The 19894-nt window shown below is 47.8% G+C and overlaps 4 protein-coding genes and 1 pseudogene across 4 annotated transcripts; all 5 read right to left on the minus strand.

Moving 5' to 3' along the window:
* Nucleotides 1–1717: 1717 nt before the first annotated feature.
* LOC120681116 (translation initiation factor IF-2-like) lies at nt 1718–2284 on the minus strand. Its single transcript, XM_039962651.1, has one exon. The coding sequence runs from the start codon at nt 2282–2284 to the stop codon at nt 1718–1720; it is 567 nt and encodes a 188-aa protein (XP_039818585.1).
* Nucleotides 2285–3260: 976 nt separating this feature from the next.
* Nucleotides 3261–6322, minus strand: LOC120681117 (protein IQ-DOMAIN 14-like). The gene is made up of 5 exons (XM_039962652.1): nt 5800–6322; nt 4905–4958; nt 4576–4622; nt 4042–4119; nt 3261–3508 (listed from the first exon to the last, which is right to left on the minus strand). The coding sequence occupies exons 1-5, from the start codon at nt 6320–6322 to the stop codon at nt 3470–3472; spliced, it is 741 nt and encodes a 246-aa protein (XP_039818586.1). The 3' UTR covers nt 3261–3469.
* Nucleotides 6323–7933: 1611 nt separating this feature from the next.
* LOC120683239 lies at nt 7934–9866 on the minus strand. Its single transcript, XM_039965293.1, has 5 exons — nt 9551–9866; nt 9376–9448; nt 8772–9294; nt 8633–8696; nt 7934–8233 (listed from the first exon to the last, which is right to left on the minus strand). The coding sequence occupies exons 1-4, from the start codon at nt 9857–9859 to the stop codon at nt 8672–8674; spliced, it is 930 nt and encodes a 309-aa protein (XP_039821227.1). The 5' UTR covers nt 9860–9866; the 3' UTR covers nt 7934–8233; nt 8633–8671.
* Nucleotides 9867–9959: 93 nt separating this feature from the next.
* LOC120684002 lies at nt 9960–11691 on the minus strand (annotated as a pseudogene).
* Nucleotides 11692–14016: 2325 nt separating this feature from the next.
* LOC120683396 (putative ABC transporter B family member 8) lies at nt 14017–19260 on the minus strand. Its single transcript, XM_039965476.1, has 9 exons — nt 18982–19260; nt 18839–18893; nt 18532–18713; nt 17398–17855; nt 16758–17298; nt 16493–16672; nt 15129–16400; nt 14622–15028; nt 14017–14528 (listed from the first exon to the last, which is right to left on the minus strand). Exons 1-9 carry the CDS (start codon nt 19222–19224, stop codon nt 14177–14179), a joined length of 3690 nt encoding a protein of 1229 aa, XP_039821410.1. The 5' UTR covers nt 19225–19260; the 3' UTR covers nt 14017–14176.
* Nucleotides 19261–19894: the final 634 nt, after the last annotated feature.

The raw sequence follows: 19894 nt of genomic DNA on the forward strand, positions 1-19894 counted from the left end.
CTAACAGTAGTGGTACGTGAGTCTAAGCAAAATTAGATCGATGGTCGGTAGGGAGCGAGAAGGTTTTTCGTGGCATGAAAGGAATTGGAATCTTTTTAAATGACTCGTAGGGAATAGCCTCCATGTCTGTGGGCACAAGCCCTGCCACACCACTACCTCTCCAAAAAAACAAAAGGAAAAAGAGGCGATTTCTTTGGAGCCACTATAAAAGTTCACAATTCTATACATACCACTGAAAATGTTCGTGTGCATTGGGAGCCACTGGTTCATTATCTTATTTCCCTTAGTGCCACTGTCGTTCATTTTGGCACAGACGGCAGCTAACAGCAGGTCGCATTGACCATCTTGCCCTTGTCTTCCACCTCAAGCTCCCCTCGCATCAATCCCTCGCCAGAGCTGCCCGCCATGAGCGCGCCCCGGCCTCCCTCCTCCGCCTGCTCCCGTCGCCACTGGCCGTGCACCATCGAAGACCTTGCTAGCCGCCGCCACTGCGCCATGCCTCGGGACATGGGTGCTGCTGCGGTGGGCGCCCCCACCCAGGGCGGGACGAAGCCGAAGGGGAGCTTATAGCGGGCGTGCGGGGGGACGCTTAGCACGCTGCAGTGGGGCAGGGAGTGGGAACCGCCGCCCCTAGAGAAGGTGAGGAGGCAGGGGCCGTGGGAGGGCACCGCGGCGTGCGCTGTGAGGAAGGCCGGGTCGTGGAGGATGGCCTCCCATCGGCGGGAGACCGGGACACAGGGCAGAGGCGGAAGAGGAGGAAGGGCAGCACGCGGGCGAGCACCTCGAGGAGGAGGTCGTCGGGGAGCCCCGCCCAGACGCTGGCTCCACGTGGTGGTGGAGCAGCGAGGCCGCGGCGCGCAGAGGGGGACTTGCTCTTTTGGGGGAACGCGGGCGGTGCGGCGGTGTCCTCATCGAGCCCCCACAACTTGGTGCTGCAAATCGCCTTGGGCGGCCGCGACGGACTCGTGGGCATCCTCATCCCCTCCGTTCCCAAGCCCGCCTCGCCGCACCCGATGCTCCCGGCCTGGGTTGACCCATCGGAGTCCGCAGGGCGTAGCCCCGCCGTGGGAGCTGGACACCACCGCGCTGGTCCACCCGGGCCTCTTCACTAAGGCCGTCCTCGCCGCGTCCGGCGCCGAGGTCGTCATAGGCGAGGTCGAGCACTCGAGCGCGTCGTGGTCCGGGACGGCCGCGCCGCCGGTGTCGCGGTGAATGGCAGCGGTGGCGTGGTGGAGCCTGTGGTCCGAGCTCGTGCGCCGGGGCCTTAACCTCACCAACACGCTCCCGGTGGCGCCGCTCGCGCTCCTCCGCTGCCTCCCAGTCCCCGATCACTCCTGCGCTTGCTCGACCTCTCCCTCAACGCGCTCACGGGAACTGCCTGGGACCGGGTCGTGGGGGGCAGCGTGAGGCGGGAGGGGGGTGGAGCTGGAAGGTGGCGACGGCGCGGGGCCAGTGGCGAGGGGAGAGGCGGAGGAGGGACGCCGGCGTAGCCCTGGGCACAAAAAACCGAGAACCGAGGACCGAACCGAAAAAACCGAGAACCGGAGCCGAACCGAACCGAAACCGAGAACTTCGGTTCCATTTCGGTTCCTAGTTCTCAGGAACCGAAATACTCGGTTCGGTTTCGGTTCCTAGGCCGGTTAACCGAAGAACCGAGCACATATGCATTCAGCCCATCAACTCTATCTGGCCCAAGGCCCAACAAGCAAACAAAACCCTACTCCCCCAACCCCAGCCGGCCAGCCCAGTTCGCCCTCCAGACCCCTGTACGCCCCCTCCGCCCGCCCCGCAGCCGCCACTTGGCGCCCTCCCGGCCGCCCGCCGCCGGCCCCCGCCCGCCCCGTCCCCGTCGGCTCCGCGGCCGCAGCTGCCCGCCGCCGGCCCCTGCCCTCCCCGGTGCCCCGTCCCCGCCGGCCCCGGCCGCTCTCCCGCTGGCCACCGCCCGCCCCGCAGCCGCCACCCGACGCCCTCCCCCCGGCCGGCCGCCGCCGGCCCCCGCCCGCCCCGTCCCGTCGGCTCCGCGGCCGCAGCTGCCCGCCGCCGGCCCCTGCCCTCCCCGGCGCCCCGTCCCCGCCGGCCCCGGCCGCTCTCCCGCTGGCCACCGCCCGCCCCGCAGCCGCCACCCGACGCCCTCCCCCGGCCGCCCGCCGACGGCCCCCGCCCGCCCCGTCCCCGTCAGCTCCGCGGCCGCAGCTGCCCGCCGCCGGCCCCTGCCCGCCCGGCGCCCCGTCCCCTCCGGCCCCGGCCGCCCTCCCGCTGGCCACCGCCCGCCCCGTCCCGGCATCCCCGCCGGTCCGACGCCGCCACTGCCCGCCCGGCCCCGGCCGCCCTCCCGCTGGCCACCGCCCGCCCCGTCCCGGCATGCGGCATCCCCGCCGGTCCGACGCCGCCACTGCCCGCCCGGCGGTCCGCCAGCGGCCCGCGCCCTGCGCTTGGCCGCCCGCCCTCGTCGCCCCCGACGAGCGCTCGCCGTCGCCAGCGCACGCCGCAGCCCCCCCCCCCCCCCCCCCGCCCCCGCGGATCTACTCCGGCGATCCACGGCCACATCTCCGGCAATCCACGGCCACATCTCCGGCAACCGGCCACGTGCATAGTCGTGGGAGTTCGGTTCCATCGGTTATAACCGGAACCGAACCGAAGGAACCGAACCCGAAATTCCTCGGTTCTTACTCCTAAAAAGAACCGAACGGTTCCTGTTTTGTAGGAACCGAACTTATCCAAGAACCGAAAAACCGAACCGATCGGTTCGGTTCTAACCGAACGCCCAGGCCTACGCCGGCGCGCGCTCTTGCGGGCGGGCGCCGCTGGCAAGGTAGAAGATGAGAGAGGGAGGCAGGTTGGAAGATGAGAGAGAATACTGACGCACAGGGTCCACCTGTAAGAGGGACAGAATGGACATTTTCAGCTGCAGTAAATTGCCGTTTTCCTAAAAAAACTAACGAAAACTAACCGAAGTGATATGCAGGGAATAAAAAGCTAAAGTAGTGGCTTGTATGACACCGTAATTTTTTTAATGGTATATAATGAACTGAACTTTTATAATGGCTTAGGCTTAGTTTGGCAACCAGGGCCAGATTTGCCCTGGGTAGCAAACCCCCGACGGGGATTTAATTGGTTGGTCATATCCCCGGGAGCCGTTCCCCGTTCCCTGTCCCCTTCCCCCTCGCTGTTTTAGAAGCAAACGTAAGTACCCACTATTGATTATAAGCTTCTCGTTGTACGCTGTAAATTGTACATGACCAATATTCTGAACCTCCAAATAAACACGTGATCTACTTATTGAAAGCTAAAATCTGCACCAATATTTAAATTATAGTCCTCCAGCTCACACACCAATATATTACATAGATGCCAGTAGCATAGAAAATGGACAAATTGTAGGAGCATGTATATAAAAATTGTCAGACGGGAGCAACAAAATCTAGCTAAGATCATGAACATTTCTCAGATGCTAATGATGAAGGCCACTTCACTTTTCTCTGATCATGTGTTGCTTCCGCCAAATCCTCTACAAAAAATACAAAAGAAATGGTGAGTTACAAGAATATGCAGCAAAACAGTGTGAATGTCGCATGCTTGTTACACATTTGATATCATGAAGAATTGGTGAATTGCATGCATATCTCCCTATCTTTCTACAAATAAAATGGTCAACATAAGAGGCTCACTCACCTCTATCACAAGATAAAGAAGGCTGAGACATACTGCACACATAGCATTCTATTCTGGAGAGCTATTAGCAAACCTGATTATAGCCATTCTAGAAAGAGCTATTAGCAAATCAGATTATAGCCATTCTAGAGAGAGCTATTAGCAAACCTGATTATAGCCAACCAGAATTTTTTATTGTATTCCCAAGCACACCAGCAAGAGTAGGCATCAACAGATAGCATCAATAGATTCTGAGCTAACTGACTGACTCAAACATGTTAAAATCAGAGTTGAGAGCAGCTGAACTAACTTGGAACAAGCAGCAAAATCTATTGAGCTAATTAAAATAGGAGAATTTACTCTGCTACATGCTAAGTAGTAGATGCCTACACATATTGCAGCCATGGTGCAGCCTTGACGATGGCGCCTTGACGAAGGCCACCCTTCCAATTTGCGCAGGCGCAGGCTCTACCATAACAAACCCAATCAAATGAAACTATTATCTCCTACTGAATGAACCTCACAATATTTAACTGCAAGCAATGGCAACCTCACTATATTTAACTGCAAGCAATGGCACAGGTACAGTATGGAAGCAATGACATACAGATTTGTAGTACTAGAAATAGCTACTCTAGTTGCAGATTAGTTAATTAGAGATTTATAGACCAAGATGGTCCTGGTGGCATCACCACTAGAAACTGAGGATTAATCAAACTGGACCTGACATTTTGGCTAATGGGGAATTAGGGAAAAAATTGAGAATCAGATAGAAATTGGTAGCTGTAGCAACTTTAAGCTCTGTCTAAAACCTAATTCTGCACCAATCCTGTCTAAAACTTGAATCAATGGCCCAACTAGCTACATATGTGACCTAAACATGAACTGCGTAAGTGAGCAAGTTGACGGCGCTTGGTGTGTTACCTGAAAGCAAGGAACACGAGGCACTGTGCCCAAAGCTACTTCAGCTGCTGCTCCGTGAACACCGCCGCCAAGAATACAATGAGAAGTAGGGAGGAGTAATCTACCTTACTGCCAATTTTTTATTTAATGAAATAGATGGCAGTCTGGCCAAAAGCAAAACTAACACAGATCGAATTGTAGCTAGAAAATTCAAGTACTAGACTTATCAAGAAACCACTTGATGAAACATGTTGTGTTACCAAAATTGATAATAGAAAACAAAAGGAGCAACAATTACTAGCAGGATAATTGCTGCAGCAGAGATAGCCAAGAAATAAGTAGTAACCTACCCAGGGATGGGCTATGGATGGAGAAGCACAAATTTTCTTCAGGTCGGAAAGTTACTGGGAACAAGAGCGGGACAAAAGCAGCTGTTAAATTTTGACATTTGTAGCCATGCTTCACAGCCATTAATTTTGACATTTATAGTTCAATGACTATGCAAGCTCCTTTGTAAACTTATCTTACCAATGAACAATCACCTCACTGCAATAGGTTCCTAAACAAACATCTGATTGAACAAATCCATGATTTATGGGCATGCTAAACTGGAAGTATCTTGTACTGAAAGGAGGATGCATAGTTTCATTTCAGTTTCAAATAGTGTCATCTATAGTACCACTAGTAGTTCCTGTAGGCCATGAAGCAAAGAAAAATGGGTACATTTTAAGTAGCACAAGGCAGCAGCAGGAAGCACTGCAATGAGCCAAGAACGCCAAAACAGCCTTGTCTAGCTAATTCTAGGCAGATAGCCAAGAATAACCCCCAGATTTCCGATCAACGACCTAAGATCCCCACAAATCGCAGAAGCATGACAATATAACCAACCAAACCTATCAGATCTACACGAAAATGCCACCTTCCAGCCATCTACGAACAGGGAAAACACGGATCTAAGATGATTTCTTCAACGCCTCGACTAGTTGCTAGCCACGGACCAAGCAGAAAATCGTCTACTGCTGATAGGAACTACAAATTAACTCTAGCAGGTAGTGGCCATCACAAAATACTAGAACAAAGAAACCTAAGTACTGAGGCGACGAGCACGAGCACGGGCGGCGTGAGCTTTCGGCTCCAACGGTGGCGACGACGCCCGGCCGGCTGCGCAGCCGGGCTAGTTGCGGAGCACTGAGGAAGGCAAGAAACCCTAGAGGGGGCAAGGGGTGCGGACGGAGGCGGGCTCACCTGCAGAGAGTCGGGTGGAGGCCGTCGCAACCGAGGCGACGAGGACACGCCGCGGAGGTGGCGGCCGAGGTGACGGCGGAAGGGGAGATCCGCAACGATGGGGCGAGAAGACGAGCGAGGGGAGGAGCGGCCCCGGGGAAATCGCAGGGGTCGGGTGGAGCTCCCCCGCTCGATGGGCTTCCAAACGCAAGGGAAATGCAGCCCGTGGCGGAATTCCGCGTGGGTCTCCAGCCCGGGGAAAACATCGGGATCCCGCCGGTGTCGGAGTTTCCAAACTGAGCCTTAGGGCTAGTTTGACAGCCCGTGGCAGTGCCACCCTGGGAAATATTGATCCACGGGGATTTAATTTGGCCTTGGGAATCCCCTCCTCCGGAGGGCAGCGCCGCCCCCCACTCCCAATCGCTATTTGGAGGCAAGTCGGGTTCTTTTTTTGAAAAACGCAAGTCGGGTTCTGACGTGGGGAGTATTTTGCTTCTGACGCGGGGCAGAGCTGTGAGCCTGTGAGGGTACCACCACCATGCATGTTCTGTTTTAAAAAAAATACCAACCAAAAATATGACATATATCAGTAATTCTAAGTTAATAGCGTAACTTTTTTACATGAGCAGGCCATCACTATATTCATGAGCAGCACATTTTGGATGACATGCTGATAAACAAGAAAAATCTGTCACCAAAGTCATGGAGCCATCACATACATGATATTTTCTAGAAATTTAGACAAATCAATATATGAGAAAGTACCAAGTTTCAGCTACAAATGGTAGAACAACATTCACTCAGTTGATGCTAGAGACATAAAAAGGATAGTTTTTACAAATTTAGAAGCCAGCTAAAATATTATAGACTCTGACGATGATAGACATATATACAAAGCTAGTTGAGTCCCTCAAGAATCCTCTGCTTGGTGTAATCCAGCCTCTGGTTGGTAGACATCTGCAATTAGATCAATAGTAAAATGGAGTCACTGCTGAAAATGGTCTAGAAAATGATCAGGTAAAGCTTGCAAGTTATATATCTGACCATGTTAAAGAACAGGTAAGTAAAAGTAAGCATATATATTTTTAATCTACAAGCAGCAAAGATCAGCAACTCAAGTAAATACAGAAGTAATTTTTGTTAACAAACAAGTACTTCTATCTTTGAGTTTCAGAGCCCACGCAAGAACAGGTACTGGTTTTTGCCTTGCACAGACAATGAACAACTAATAGTTCATGTGTTAAAAATGAATGCAGGCATAAATGCATGAATGAAAACCGACACACATGTGTGGTGGCACATTCTATGCATAAATGGACCAATAGTGAATGAAATAGGTTCCTCTTTACTAAGATCTGATCTCCTACTTCCAGTAGTTTTACGAACTGAACTACATTCATCATTTGGGACAAAGTGCATATATATTTTGACAACTTGATATCAAAACAAAGAGCCGGTACAAGTGCTATCACTACAGAAGGTACTGGTGCTAAATCTTGAACTTAAAAGCTAACAATTTATCTCAAGCAATATAAGCTAGAACTGAATTAATTGAAAACAAGAAAGTTTCTTCGCTTGGCTCCACAAACATCTATAAATACTCTTTGGCAATGAACTACAGAAGGTACTGGTGCTAAATCTTGAACTTGAAAGCTAACAATTTATCTCAAGCAAATATTTAGTACCTATTACTAACCTGGAAGAAAGGCATATATCGAGGATCAGAAGCAATCTTGACATGAGTCTGGTTTACATTTGGCAGCTTCACAAATCTATGAGTGAGCGCTGGAATTATATCAAAGACCTCCGTAATTTTCTGATGTATTGTCTCTCCACTATGTTGGAATTTCTTTTTTAGCCTCTCGGTGCTAGCATTATGAGAGAGCATGAACATAAACATTCCTAACTGCTCCTACTTTGGCAGAGGGAAGCATACCCAGTGCCATGAACCCTCCACCAGGAATTTTTTTTGATCCTCCATTCCCTCCTGTACCTAGGGGGAGAAACCACGCGTGGGGGTTGTTTCCCCGTTGCCGTTTGGCAGTGCAGGCAAGGCGGGAGGGTTCCTCCTGCTTGCTGCCTGTTGCGTGTCTTGCAAACCACCACCACACCATTTTCAATGCCAACAACAAATCTGATTTTTTTGAACAAATAATACATGGAAAATCCCGACAGATCAATGCCAACAACCACAACATTTTCATGGACATGATACATGGAAAATCACAAGACCATAATTATTTGACATAGTACAATACATGAAAAAATTTAATTCGAGTGGCAAATTCAACTTAGTTAATACATTCTTCGCCAAATCATAAATAATCTTCATCTATCCAAGACATCTAATCAAAAAACAAATTATGGTTTAACTCCTTTTCATGGGTAGTGTTCGAGAAAAAAAGGGAAAACATTGCTTCCATCTAGATATCCACCATTGCTTCCATCAAGAGTCCTGCAAGTAAAAGAAAAAACATTAGCAGCTAAGTTCAGACCACTTAACTAAACTAACAATATCTAAGTCATAACTATCATTGCCCGAGCATATTGAAAGTTAACACCTCTGGCCATAGGCATGATTCAATCAGACATTCTAGACATCGATATAAGAGCATGCTTGGGATAACTCACAAGAACATAGTAGTATTTCTAGTGGTCTAGTGCAGAAAATACTAAAACATAACACTGATAGAAATGAATTCTTTCTGGGAGGGAGTACATCAGTTGTGTCCAGATGATATGGCCATACACAAGCACAGATGTAAATAACGAATGACTTATCAGAATCATTGCTACACAACAACTAATGTAATTCAGAAAAAGGCAACCACCAAACCTTGTCTCTTGCACATACCTTATCCACAATGACTGTACCTGTATTTTTCATCTCAATTCAAACATTGCCTCCACCAAGAGCACTGCAGGTAAAGACAAGGAGCATTAGCAGGTAGAGACATACCGAAGTAAAGTAATATTACATGGAAGAGATTTACCTAATCTGGCGCTTGAGCCAAATAAATCGAACATTTTTGTTTTTCATGTTCATGAATACCTCCCTGTCTATCTCAGATTTGAAGATATCCATACCATATGACTTCTCCACATCAGTAAGTCCATCCATTGCGTCCATTTCATCGAGACACTTGGGGACCGAAAATGCTTCTTCTTTTTTCTTCCTTTCTTCGAGAGCTTCGATGGTTTTGCCTGTCTGCTTCTTCTTATACTGCACATAATCCTCAATAGCAGAACCAATATGACTTTGCTTGCACTTCCTCCTTCCACTTGCTCCTTCCACAAAATCTTGATTGGAATGTGCAGATTGAGCTTCATTATGTGCACTTGTGATGTCTGGTCCATCCAATGAAGTAAATGAGGCACTTCTAGCACTTCTCTCAGAGAGTGCAGCAGCAGGAGGAAGTGGAGCAGGAGGAGGTTGTGGAGCAGCAGCAGGAAGTTGAGCAGCAGGTGCCAAGTGCCCGGTTGATGTGAAGTTTAGTTCTCCTGTAGCAACACTTCCTATGAAAAAAATAGTGCAAGCCGTATAAGACATAGTTAATAGTGATCCTTATGCAATGGAATACTTGACTGTTAACATACCTGCATACAAGGACGTACAATCGTCATATAAAGGAAATGGCTTCTTCTGGAACCTAGCCAATTTTGCATTATCCTATTAACCACAAAGACAACAACATAGTCGGTTCTTGCAACAATCATGCTCAGCGATAGAAGTGCCTTGTAAGTATTGGTCCTGCTCAGTGAAAATTCTTACATTAACTAGTTTTTTCCATTTCTCCGGCTCAGCAATGATCATGCTCAGCAAGTCATTCCAACCAACACCACTTTCCTTTCTAGCATCTCGTATTGCCTTCCAACTTCCATTTAGCTCCTTCTCCTTCTCTTGTAGTTGCCCCTTTGTGAAGTGTGCTGAAGGAAACTGCTGGTTGAATTTCTCTAAGATACTTCTCCAACCCTCAACAGTCCATCCATTCTGACCCCTGAACATAGGGATGTTCACATGGTCTCTCATAACGTGAACAAGCCCTTTCTCATAGTTGTAGTTCCATGCAGCCCTCGACATTGCTGCAAGAAATAATTAAAGATTCATTCAAGAGATGGGAGTTAGACAGAGTTAGAAAATAGATGCAGTTCTCCTGTTAGCACATATTATACTTGATGCATTTTAAATTTAACAAGCAGATTTCCTGAACTATACATGGGAAGCAAAACAAGCAGGGCTGCAGGAAAAGAACAATCTTATGGCACAGTAACTGAAAGCAGGCAGATTTCCTAAGGATGCAGTTTAGCACTATACAACAAATATTGTTTTAACATTACAAGAAACAGTAAATAGTTAACTAGATACATCAGGGTAGCACTAGGCTTAACCCTCAAACACTACTATCCTACGCATTGTAGGTAGCCCACATCTGATGGGCTATTTGGTCTCGTAGGGCATTTCCATCATTTGATTCCGTCTCACTTGGGTAGTTAGTGTCTCCGTCTGGCAAGTCGACATAATCTGCTGGGTTGATATTATCAGGTAGGTAGTCTAGCCAATCTTCACTCCCATTGTACCCTCTAATGATGTTGTGAAACACAGCAGCTGCTGCTGCAATCTTCACTTGACATTCAATTGGGTAATGTGTGCCCACTTTCAGAATTGGAAACTGTTTTTTGAGAACCCCAAAGGCCCTCTCAATGTGATTCCGAAGAATTGCATGCTGACGATTGAACAATTCCTTGTAGTTAGCATATCAGCCACGTCTCCTGAACTCACTGAGATGATACTTGACTCCTCGGTTGGGGGCAAGGAATGATGGTGTGTTTGCATATCCACCGTCTACAAGATAAAATTTCCCATCCGGCACAGTAAAACCCTTGCCAAGAGCAGACCGCAACACTCCTGCATCAGATGCGGATCCTTCCCATCCAGCTGAGATGAAAGTGAACTTCAAGTCGAAGTCACAAGCAAACATCACATTCTGTGATAGTGTCCCTTTCCTATTTCTATAGGGACTGGCCTTGTCTTGTGAAATTGTAATAGGGACATGCGTACCATCAATAGCACCAATGCAGTTCTGCAGGTAAGAAAAACTAGTGAAGATTTGGATTGTGGTTAGGAAAGGTATAAGGAAAGTGTAGTGTAAGTATGAACGAACCTGAAAGAACGGCATAAATCTAGAGTCACATGTAATCTTCACGTGTGTACAGCTTGGATTAGGGAGTTTGATGAATTTTTGGATTAATAGTGGAATGATATCGAAGAACTCATTTATTTTCCTATGCACTGTCTCACCGCTATGTTGAAACGCCTTCTTTAGCGAATCTGTACTTGCATTATGAGAGAGCATGTACATAAACAGGCCAAGCTGATCCTCAATCCTCATACCACGTGTATCACGGAGCAAGTTCTCTGCCCTAAGAAAGTTGGCTACAGATCTAAATATGTCAGCCTCCATCCTAAATTCTTGCTTGCACCAATTCTCATGCCCTTCGAGAATCTCTTTAAACTTTTTAGCACCAGGAAGAGAAGAGGTGTGCTCAGGTATTTTTTTCTTCATCTAGAAAAGGCATTACAGCAGGGAGAAGAACAAAGAATAGCTCCTCATCATCTTCTTCCTCTTCCAATAAAAAATTCCTAGCATGCTCCTCCCATGAAGCCATCTAGTGTTACATATATAAAATTATATTATTACATATATAAACAAGTATTAAAAGTCTGAAAAAGTCAGAAGTAGATCCAATGCTTGGAAACAACAGGAAATACAGTCCACAGAAAAATACACAGGATAGTCTGCAGGAAAAATACACAGTCTGCAGTAGGCACCTAAGGCTCTTCACATTCATGAAACAAAACCAACTCAGGCCTGAACTAATTCCAGTAGGCAAATAAGGCTCTTCCCATTCATGAACTAACTGCATACAACTAGAAAGAACACAGAACTAGTGATCACAACTAGGCTGATAGAGTGATCACTATAATCAAGGTCTTTTTTGCTCTATTACAAAAACCAAATTCACTCTATCAGTTCAGCTCACTAGTACCTCACTCATAGTGATCACTAGTTGCAATAAAATAGAGCAAAAAAGCCAAATAGATAAATCAAGCAGGGTACACACTCCTTAGTATTGTCATTTTCTTTTTCTTTTCATCTGTAATAGATAGCTAAATAGGCCTTGCAGCAACAGAGTGCAAGAATTTTATCATTTACCACAACAGAGAAGATAAGCTACGGCACATGCTCACGTCTTGTCCTAATTTCAGAAGGTTGAACTCAAGTATCAAGTAGAGAAGTTCTTCCCAGCTTCTTTTCCAGCAAGAAAATGGGAGGGACAAGGAGGAGGGAGGAAGTACTCACTGGATCTTGGGACAAGGAGGAGGGAGGAAGTACTCACTGGATCTTGGGACGAGGAAGGGAGCCAAGCGGGGGCAGTGGAGATTGGGCCGCGCGCGGTCCGGTCGGCAGTCGGCAGGTGGCAGGCGCAGGCAGTCCGAATCAGTCTCCAGCCGGGCGTCGAGATGGCCGCAGCATGGATCAGCCTCCAGTCGGGCGTCGAGCTACAAGAAAGAGAAAGGATGAGAATCGAAACCCTAGCACACAGAATGTCGCAGCTCGTCGTCCTCGCCGAGGCGTATGCCACTCGCGTGGGTATCAGAGTCCCAGATCGAGAGCATAGCGGAGAGGTCGGATCGCCAGGTGAGCGCGGTCGGGGGAGACGGCGGCGGTGGAGGCGGTGGAGGTGTGCTTACCGTTGGCGGGCGCCAGGATGCCGAGGCGATGGAAGAACGGTGGTGTCCGGATGCCGGGGCGGCGGTGGCCGGATGGCGAGGTGGCGGCGGCGGCGCCGAGTCGCCGAGCCCGGCGGAGGGGCAGCTTCGCGAGTCACAAGATGTGGAATCGTTCCCGGCCACCAGAGATGTGGAATCATTTCTCGTGGAATAGGAGGGGAAGCGGCTTCCAGGCCGGGCAGATGGGCTTCCAAAGTGCGCCAGGAATTTTTTCGGGGAAGATCGGCCCTTGGGATTTTGGCCCAGGAAAACTCAGGGATCCCGCTGGTTTCCTGCTGCCAAAGCACCTTAGAGGGAATTGCCTCAGGAAAAAATGCCCTGCCACACCAGGCCGGACTGCTAGACCATTCGTCTGCGGCGGCGCTCGTGCCCCGCCGCAGCTCCTCGCCGTACACCGAGAGGACCAGGCGCCGGCCCGGCCTTTAATGACGCCACGGCGGACGACCGGTGGTCGCTCGCGCGTCGCCGCGCACGGCCTCATGTGGCGTCGCTCCTCGACCGGTGACGAGTTCTGCCGGTGCCGCGGTTAGTAGTCTACGGGGCCATGCCATCGCAGTGCTCCGGGCGCCAGTCGTCCGCGGGTTTCTTCGAGCAGGTGGGCGGTGAGCTTCAAGCTACGCGGTGTGGAGAGGCATCCCAGAGGAGGCATTTGATTTTGCTGCTGGATTGGAGGGGCATTTCGATGTCAAGCATTCCTCCCTTTTCAGACGATCCATGCAACAAAGTTGGGGCTGTCTTTGCTGAAACTGAAGAGAAGGTATTTTGTTTTTGGTGCTGTCCCAGTAAACAAAATCAAACATTAGTTACATCTATTACCTGCTTTTACCGATTTAAATTTAAACACGTTGGCACAGATTTTTTACCCTAAGCTACTCTAATGTGCCATGATGTATCCAACTATTCATCTCTGTCGATTTAATTGTAATTACATATAAACCCGAAGTGACCAGTCCTAACTGGAATTCACTTAGTATCATGCTTGCTGTTTGTTATGGTCCTAGAATGTTCAAATAAACTGTAGACCTATATTTCGTGGTTACATAATATTCTTAGTTGTAACCTCCTGTTGTTTCTCAAACTATAGCTAAGTTAATGCTGGTAAACTTCGCTTCAGGTTATGTTCCTGTCTAAATTTGCATATGTCATGCAAACTAAAATTTTCATGTCAAATTGTCTGAAATTTCTACATATGTCATGCATTCACTAATTTCTGAAGGAGTGGCTCCGCGGAACGTTAAAAATCCTAAATTTGTTCTATTTAATGAGCATACATAGGAGGGCTTTGTATTTTTCATATCAATAGGAGAAGTAGCAGTAGTATAGATTAAAGCTACCCAAAACCAGGAAAACCCAAAGGAGCTACTTTCCTAAAAGGAAATAATCCCAGACTCACCTGATCATTCTATAGCCAAAACTTCATGCAGAAAAAAGAGAGGCATCACAAATATTCACAACCTCTTTCTCTTTGTTTGGTTCTCAATGCTAGTTCAATGTGTTCCAATTCATTCACTGGGTAGTTGCAAATGTTCTAAATAGATGTGTTTTATGCTAATACAGGCCACCTATCATAGCACTGGTTGTGGCATTTACATAATGTCTGCTGGTTCATCTCTGAAGTGTTGCAAGGTTATAGAATGCCCCCTTCATGTTCATGAGCTGTGGGTAAGTTCCAAGCTCCACCACCTTACCCTCTCCTAGGACTGCAATTGAGTCTAAATTCTTGATTGTATTTAGACGATGTGCCACCACAATTGTTGTCCTCCCTGACATGATTCGATCTAGAGCTTCCTGTACCATTTTCTCTGATTGTGCATCAAGAGCGCTAGTTGCTTCATCAAGTAGCAGTATTGCTGGATTCCGTATTATTGCCCTTGCAATTGCAATTCTTTGTTTCTGTCCTCCTGAGAGTTGTATGCCATGCTCGCCGCAATCAGTATCATATCCATCCTTCAGAGATCTGAAAACGAATAGGCTCTCAATTCCATATGTCGGATAATGCGAGTTCAGATAAATGGATGGAGTGAGGATGGAAGAAACATTTATGACTTACGAGATAAACTCATGTGCATTTGCAGCTTTAGCAGCTTCCACAATTTCATCTTCGTCAGCTTCGGGTTTACCAAAAGCAATGTTGTTCCTTACACTACATGAAAATATTGCTGGCTCCTGACTAACAAGAGCTGTCTGTCCTCTATACCAAGGAATATTTATGTCCCTCACATCCATACCATCAATGCATACAGCTCCAATGGCAACGTCATAGAACCCCTGGATCAGGCCTATGATAGTTGATTTACCACAACCACTTTTCCCAACTAGGCCAACACTTGATCCTGCTATCACATCGAAGCTAAAATCCTTCAATATAACGCATTGTGGTCTTGTTGGATATGCAAAATCTACCTTTTTGAATTCTATTGTCCCTTGTATTTTATTCTTCTGATTGTCTTGTCCCACCTGCAACGTAGTTCTCATTATGATTCATGGCAATGTAGCATTGTAAAATCATATTTGTTTGCAAGGATGCTGGTCTATGGGACTACTGATGGAAATGTACCTGTAAATTTTGTGGAGATTTCCTATCCAATACCTCAAACACTGAAGCAACTGCATTTGCTCCCTTTGCCAGGTCTGATGTCATGCTACCAGCTTCAGCAATCAGCTTTCCTGTCGTCATCAGGATAAAATAGGTTTTGAAGAAATCAGCTGCTGAGATCTCCCCAGACTGTACCAGCTTTCCACCATACCAGAAGTCTAGTGCCCATGATAAATATAAGAGGCAAGGTGACAACCCTGTGGTGATCCCTGCTACCCACGACATCTTCCTTCCTTTCCTCAGTGGTTCCACTTGCGCATGCTCGAAGAGCTGAAGAACCTTCGATGAGCATCCAAATGAGGTTACCATCCTGTGGTTGTAAACACCTTCTATGGCAATCTGAGTACTCTGATGCTGAGCTTTTGCCAAGTCCCTTGACACATTTGCGAGAACTGTCTTTTTGGCATAGTAGCATATCATTGTAGATGGTTGTACAGCTATCATGACAAGAGCAAGTTTCCAAGCTAATGTCAGACCCATTGTCACTGCGGTTACAGTTCCAGAAACTGTTTGAAGAAGTAAGGAGATTCTGTCTGCAACAAGGGTTTTAACAAGAGAAGCCTCGTTGCTTAGCTGCGAGCACAATGAACCACTTGAATTAGTTTCTTCATCAAACCATGCTACCTCAAAGGTTAAGATCTTTTCAAGTACTTGGATTCGGATGCGCCTAACAAGATGCACCCCCATGTATGCAAAATTGTAGTGCTGCAGAAGATTCACAACAATGGATATCAATGATAATGAGAAGAAGATAAAGGCAGAGCGCCTGATGATTGCATTCATCTCACTGTAGTCCTGAACAAAGAATGCAGCGACCATACTGCCAAAGGTTGTGGCATAAATGGGCTGCAACAAACCATATACCAGTGCAGATAGGCTGCCTATGACTGCCTGCCTCCACTCTGGTGCATTCATTGCAAGAAGCCTGAAGAAAGATGGTGCAGGTGGTGGAATGACATAATTATATGTTATCGAGACAGTTTTAGTGACTGGCATTGGACTTGCACTGGACACATTAGGACCACTGGTACTGGTCCTTGTCGTGGAGGAAGACCTGAGCTGTTCACTTTCTTGATTGATGTAGTTGACCATCTTCTGCAATTTCAATAGTCTTGCGTATGGGCCACCCTTGTTGATTAGCTCGTCATGAGTACCAATTTCCGCTATTGTACCTCCATCAAGTACTGCAATCTGATCAGCTTTCTTCACTGTGGAGAGCTTATGGGCTACTATCTGATGGGTGGTAATGTGCATATTAGCATCACAATGGAGAGTTTCTGATTTTAGCAAGACAAAGTTGGAGGCTCTAGGAAATGGAGATTTACCAGTGTTGTTCTTCCCATAGATGCTTTATCAAGGGCATGCTGCACAAGCTTCTCTGATTCGGGATCAAGTGCACTCGTGGCTTCATCAAGCAGAAGTATAACAGGGTTCCTGATGACTGCCCTTGCAATGGCAATTCGCTGCTTTTGGCCACCTGATAGCAATGCTCCTCGCTCGCCAATCTGCAAGAATTGCGAAAAGGGCAACCATAAAAAGTATGGGAGGCAGAGAGTTATGGTTTGCGGAATGTTTTTGTGATGGGCATACCTTGGTCTCATATTCTTCGGGAAGCTCCCTAATGAAGTTGTGAGCATTTGCTGTTATGGCTGCTGCGTAAATTTCATCGATGGATGCATCTGGTTTGCCGAACAAGATGTTCTCTTTTATTGAGGTACCAAACAGAGCATGATCCTGGCTGACAAGCCCCATTTTGCTCCTGATCCACTTTAGCTGGAGTTCCTTAATGTCAACCTCATCAATGTTGACAGTACCTTTGGTTGCATCGTAAAACCGCTGCACCAATGCTATTGCAGTTGACTTGCCACTGCCGCTGGACCCAACTAAAGCAACAGTTCGTCCAGCAGGAATCTGGATGTTGAAGTCTTGTAGAACTGCCATATCTGGTCTTGATGGGTACGCAAAGTGGACAGATTCAAACTTGATCCCTCCCCGAAGTTGGTCCAACATAAGTCCCTTTGAATCATCAGCGTCAATTTGTGGGACACGGTTTATCTGTTCGAGAATCCTTGTTGCAGCAACAGATGCCTCAGTTAAATGTTTCAGCTCAGGGAGAGCCACCCCAAGGGATCTGCAACATTTCAGTAAGTTTGTCTTCTATCTATATATATAGAATCAACTCATCAAGAAGAGTTATGAAACAGTAGGAAACCAAGGCTGAAGAACTTACAGGCCACCCAAAACAAAGGAAACCGCCGCAGCATATATCCTCCCTCCGCTTTCATGACGGAACATCACCAATCTGCTGCCATACCAAGCGAGGAAGGCCCAGATGGCGAAAGCAATGCCGGTGCATCCAACTGCGAGACCTTTCGCGATGCCTTGCTTGATCCCCAGTTTGATCGTGCCGTCAAGGAGTGTTGCGTACCTCTGGATGATATTTTTCTCGGCGGTGAATGAGTAAACGGTCTTGATCGAGCCCAGTGCTTGCTCGACCAGGAAATTTGCCTTGGCGTACTCGTGACGCGACTTGCGGGAGAGATGGAGGAGGTACTTGCCATAGATAAGCCCAGGGATCACTAGAAGCAGGACTAGAGGAGAAGCGGCCAGGGCCAGCCTCCATGAGAAATAGATGGAGAAGGCCAGTCCAGAGATGAAAACTGCAGAGTGCATCAGAAACAGAGGAACCTGTAGTAACACATAAAAAGAGTTAAAAAGAAAAACAATCGATCTATCGGTTTCTATTGTTTCTCGTTGAATTTTCTTTTTGAGGAATTACTTCTCGTTGAATAATCAAACCAAATGTGTGGATGATGCTTTGTTGAATTTGTCTATATTTTCCCCATTTTGTTGTTGTGACCTCGCTATCGAAACTATATGTTTTGTGCTATAGAACTGCTTGGCTTTCATCTTTATACTGGATTGATTTATGGATCATTACTTCATTTGGCTCCATTTTGAGATCCAGTGTTCTGTTATGAAACTAGCTGTTTTGCATCATTACTGTATAGATTTACGGAGCATTTCCAGGTAATCATATACCCTGTGTGTTGTGCCATGTGCCCACTTGTTCCGTTTCGTCTGCATTCAAAGTTTATGACGACCGGATGAGCATGATTCTAACATTTTAATCGTTTCCAGAAAATGGCAGCCTAACCAATTAGCATCACGACTGAGTCCAGATTCCAATCAATGGACGGAGATAATTTTGAATCCTTTTTCTTCTGAAACCCCAGTGGACAGAAATTGTTAAGTGAGACTAAGGTTGACATCGTGCTAAACAAAACAAAGCTCTCACGCGTCGATCGAGGGGGGGGGGGGGGGGGGGGGGGGGGGGGGCGGCCGCGGGCCGGTGCACGTGCACCTTCTCGGCGAGGACCTCCTGTATGACGGACGCGTCCTTGGAGATGCCGCCGATGATCTCCGCGGTGCCGGCGGCGTCGCCGGAGTCGAAGAAGCCGGGCTCCTGCCGCAGCATGGCCTGCAGGTACAGGCGCCTGATCCGCCGCACCTGCCTCTCGCTCGTCCGGCTCCAGCAGTAGCCTTCTGCAATCAATACGCGTCCATGTTTACCAGAAACAGGCCAATATGGGTTCACATGAGTTCTGAAACGTCGTGTAAATCAAACTGAAATGTTCGTCACGGGAATCCTCAAGCTGTCTCGCACTCACCCAGGAACGCCACCGGCAAGACCGCGAGCGCCAGGTAGACGAAATTCAGGCACGACTGCATCCAGAAAAAAAAAGGAATCAAAGCAACCAAATCGATCGTGCACACACCGATCGATGATGGTGAGCACGACGAGCGAGCGAACCTTGTCGACATCGTGCACGAACCGCGCGCCGTCGCTGGTCGTCGTTGCGCCGCCCTGCTGCTGCGCGGCGGCGCCGTGGGCGCGGCCGAGCGAGTTCACGGCGTCGCTGGCGAAGGCGAGGAGCAGATTGTAGGAGCAGCCGTCGGCGACGGCGCCGAGCGTGCCCAGGGCCACGAGCAGCACGTCCAGCCGGTCCGCGAACGCCAGCACGCCGCGGGATGAGACGCCGCCCGCCGTCGTCATCGTCTTCGACTCTCTGTCCGCTCCCAAGCTGAGGTGAGTGAGCTGCCTGGGTCAATGGTTTCGTTCCAGCACTACGAGTTTATCATATTAGACTATTAGTAGCACGTCGATACACTAGAACGAGCTATCCTCTTGAAGGCTACATTCTGGCACTGGAGTTCAAAGAAAAGCGTCTCAAATTCGGTGGTAAGATAAGATATCCATTTTGTATAACTACTAGGTAAATGACTAAATGACCTCGTGGCTATCCTCTTGAACCCTTATTTAATTTGCCACCGTCACTGACATAGGTGGGCCCAATTTGTCAATGACAAATAGGGAATTGCAAAATTTTGCAATGCCAAATAAGAAGTTTCCCGGATTGGTTGATGCCTGCAACTTAATATGCACGCTTAGTTTTGAATAAGACGAGTGGTCAATCACTATGGAGGACACACATAGACCGGAATAGATGTCTATCATCCTTAAGATCAATCAAAATGATAATATAATATGTCACCAATATCTCAAGTACCAGGTCATTCATCTGGCCACAATCACATAAGATTTTTAATCATTTTGAATGTACAACATAAGCACATTTTGGCAATGGAGTTCTAAGAACATTCTGTGCTAAGATATACATTTTTTACTATGCAAATGACTAATGGTTTTCACATGTGACAAAAGT

Source organism: Panicum virgatum, chromosome 7N (genome assembly GCF_016808335.1).
Source record: "Panicum virgatum strain AP13 chromosome 7N, P.virgatum_v5, whole genome shotgun sequence".
NCBI classification, from domain to species: Eukaryota; Viridiplantae; Streptophyta; class Magnoliopsida; order Poales; family Poaceae; genus Panicum; species Panicum virgatum.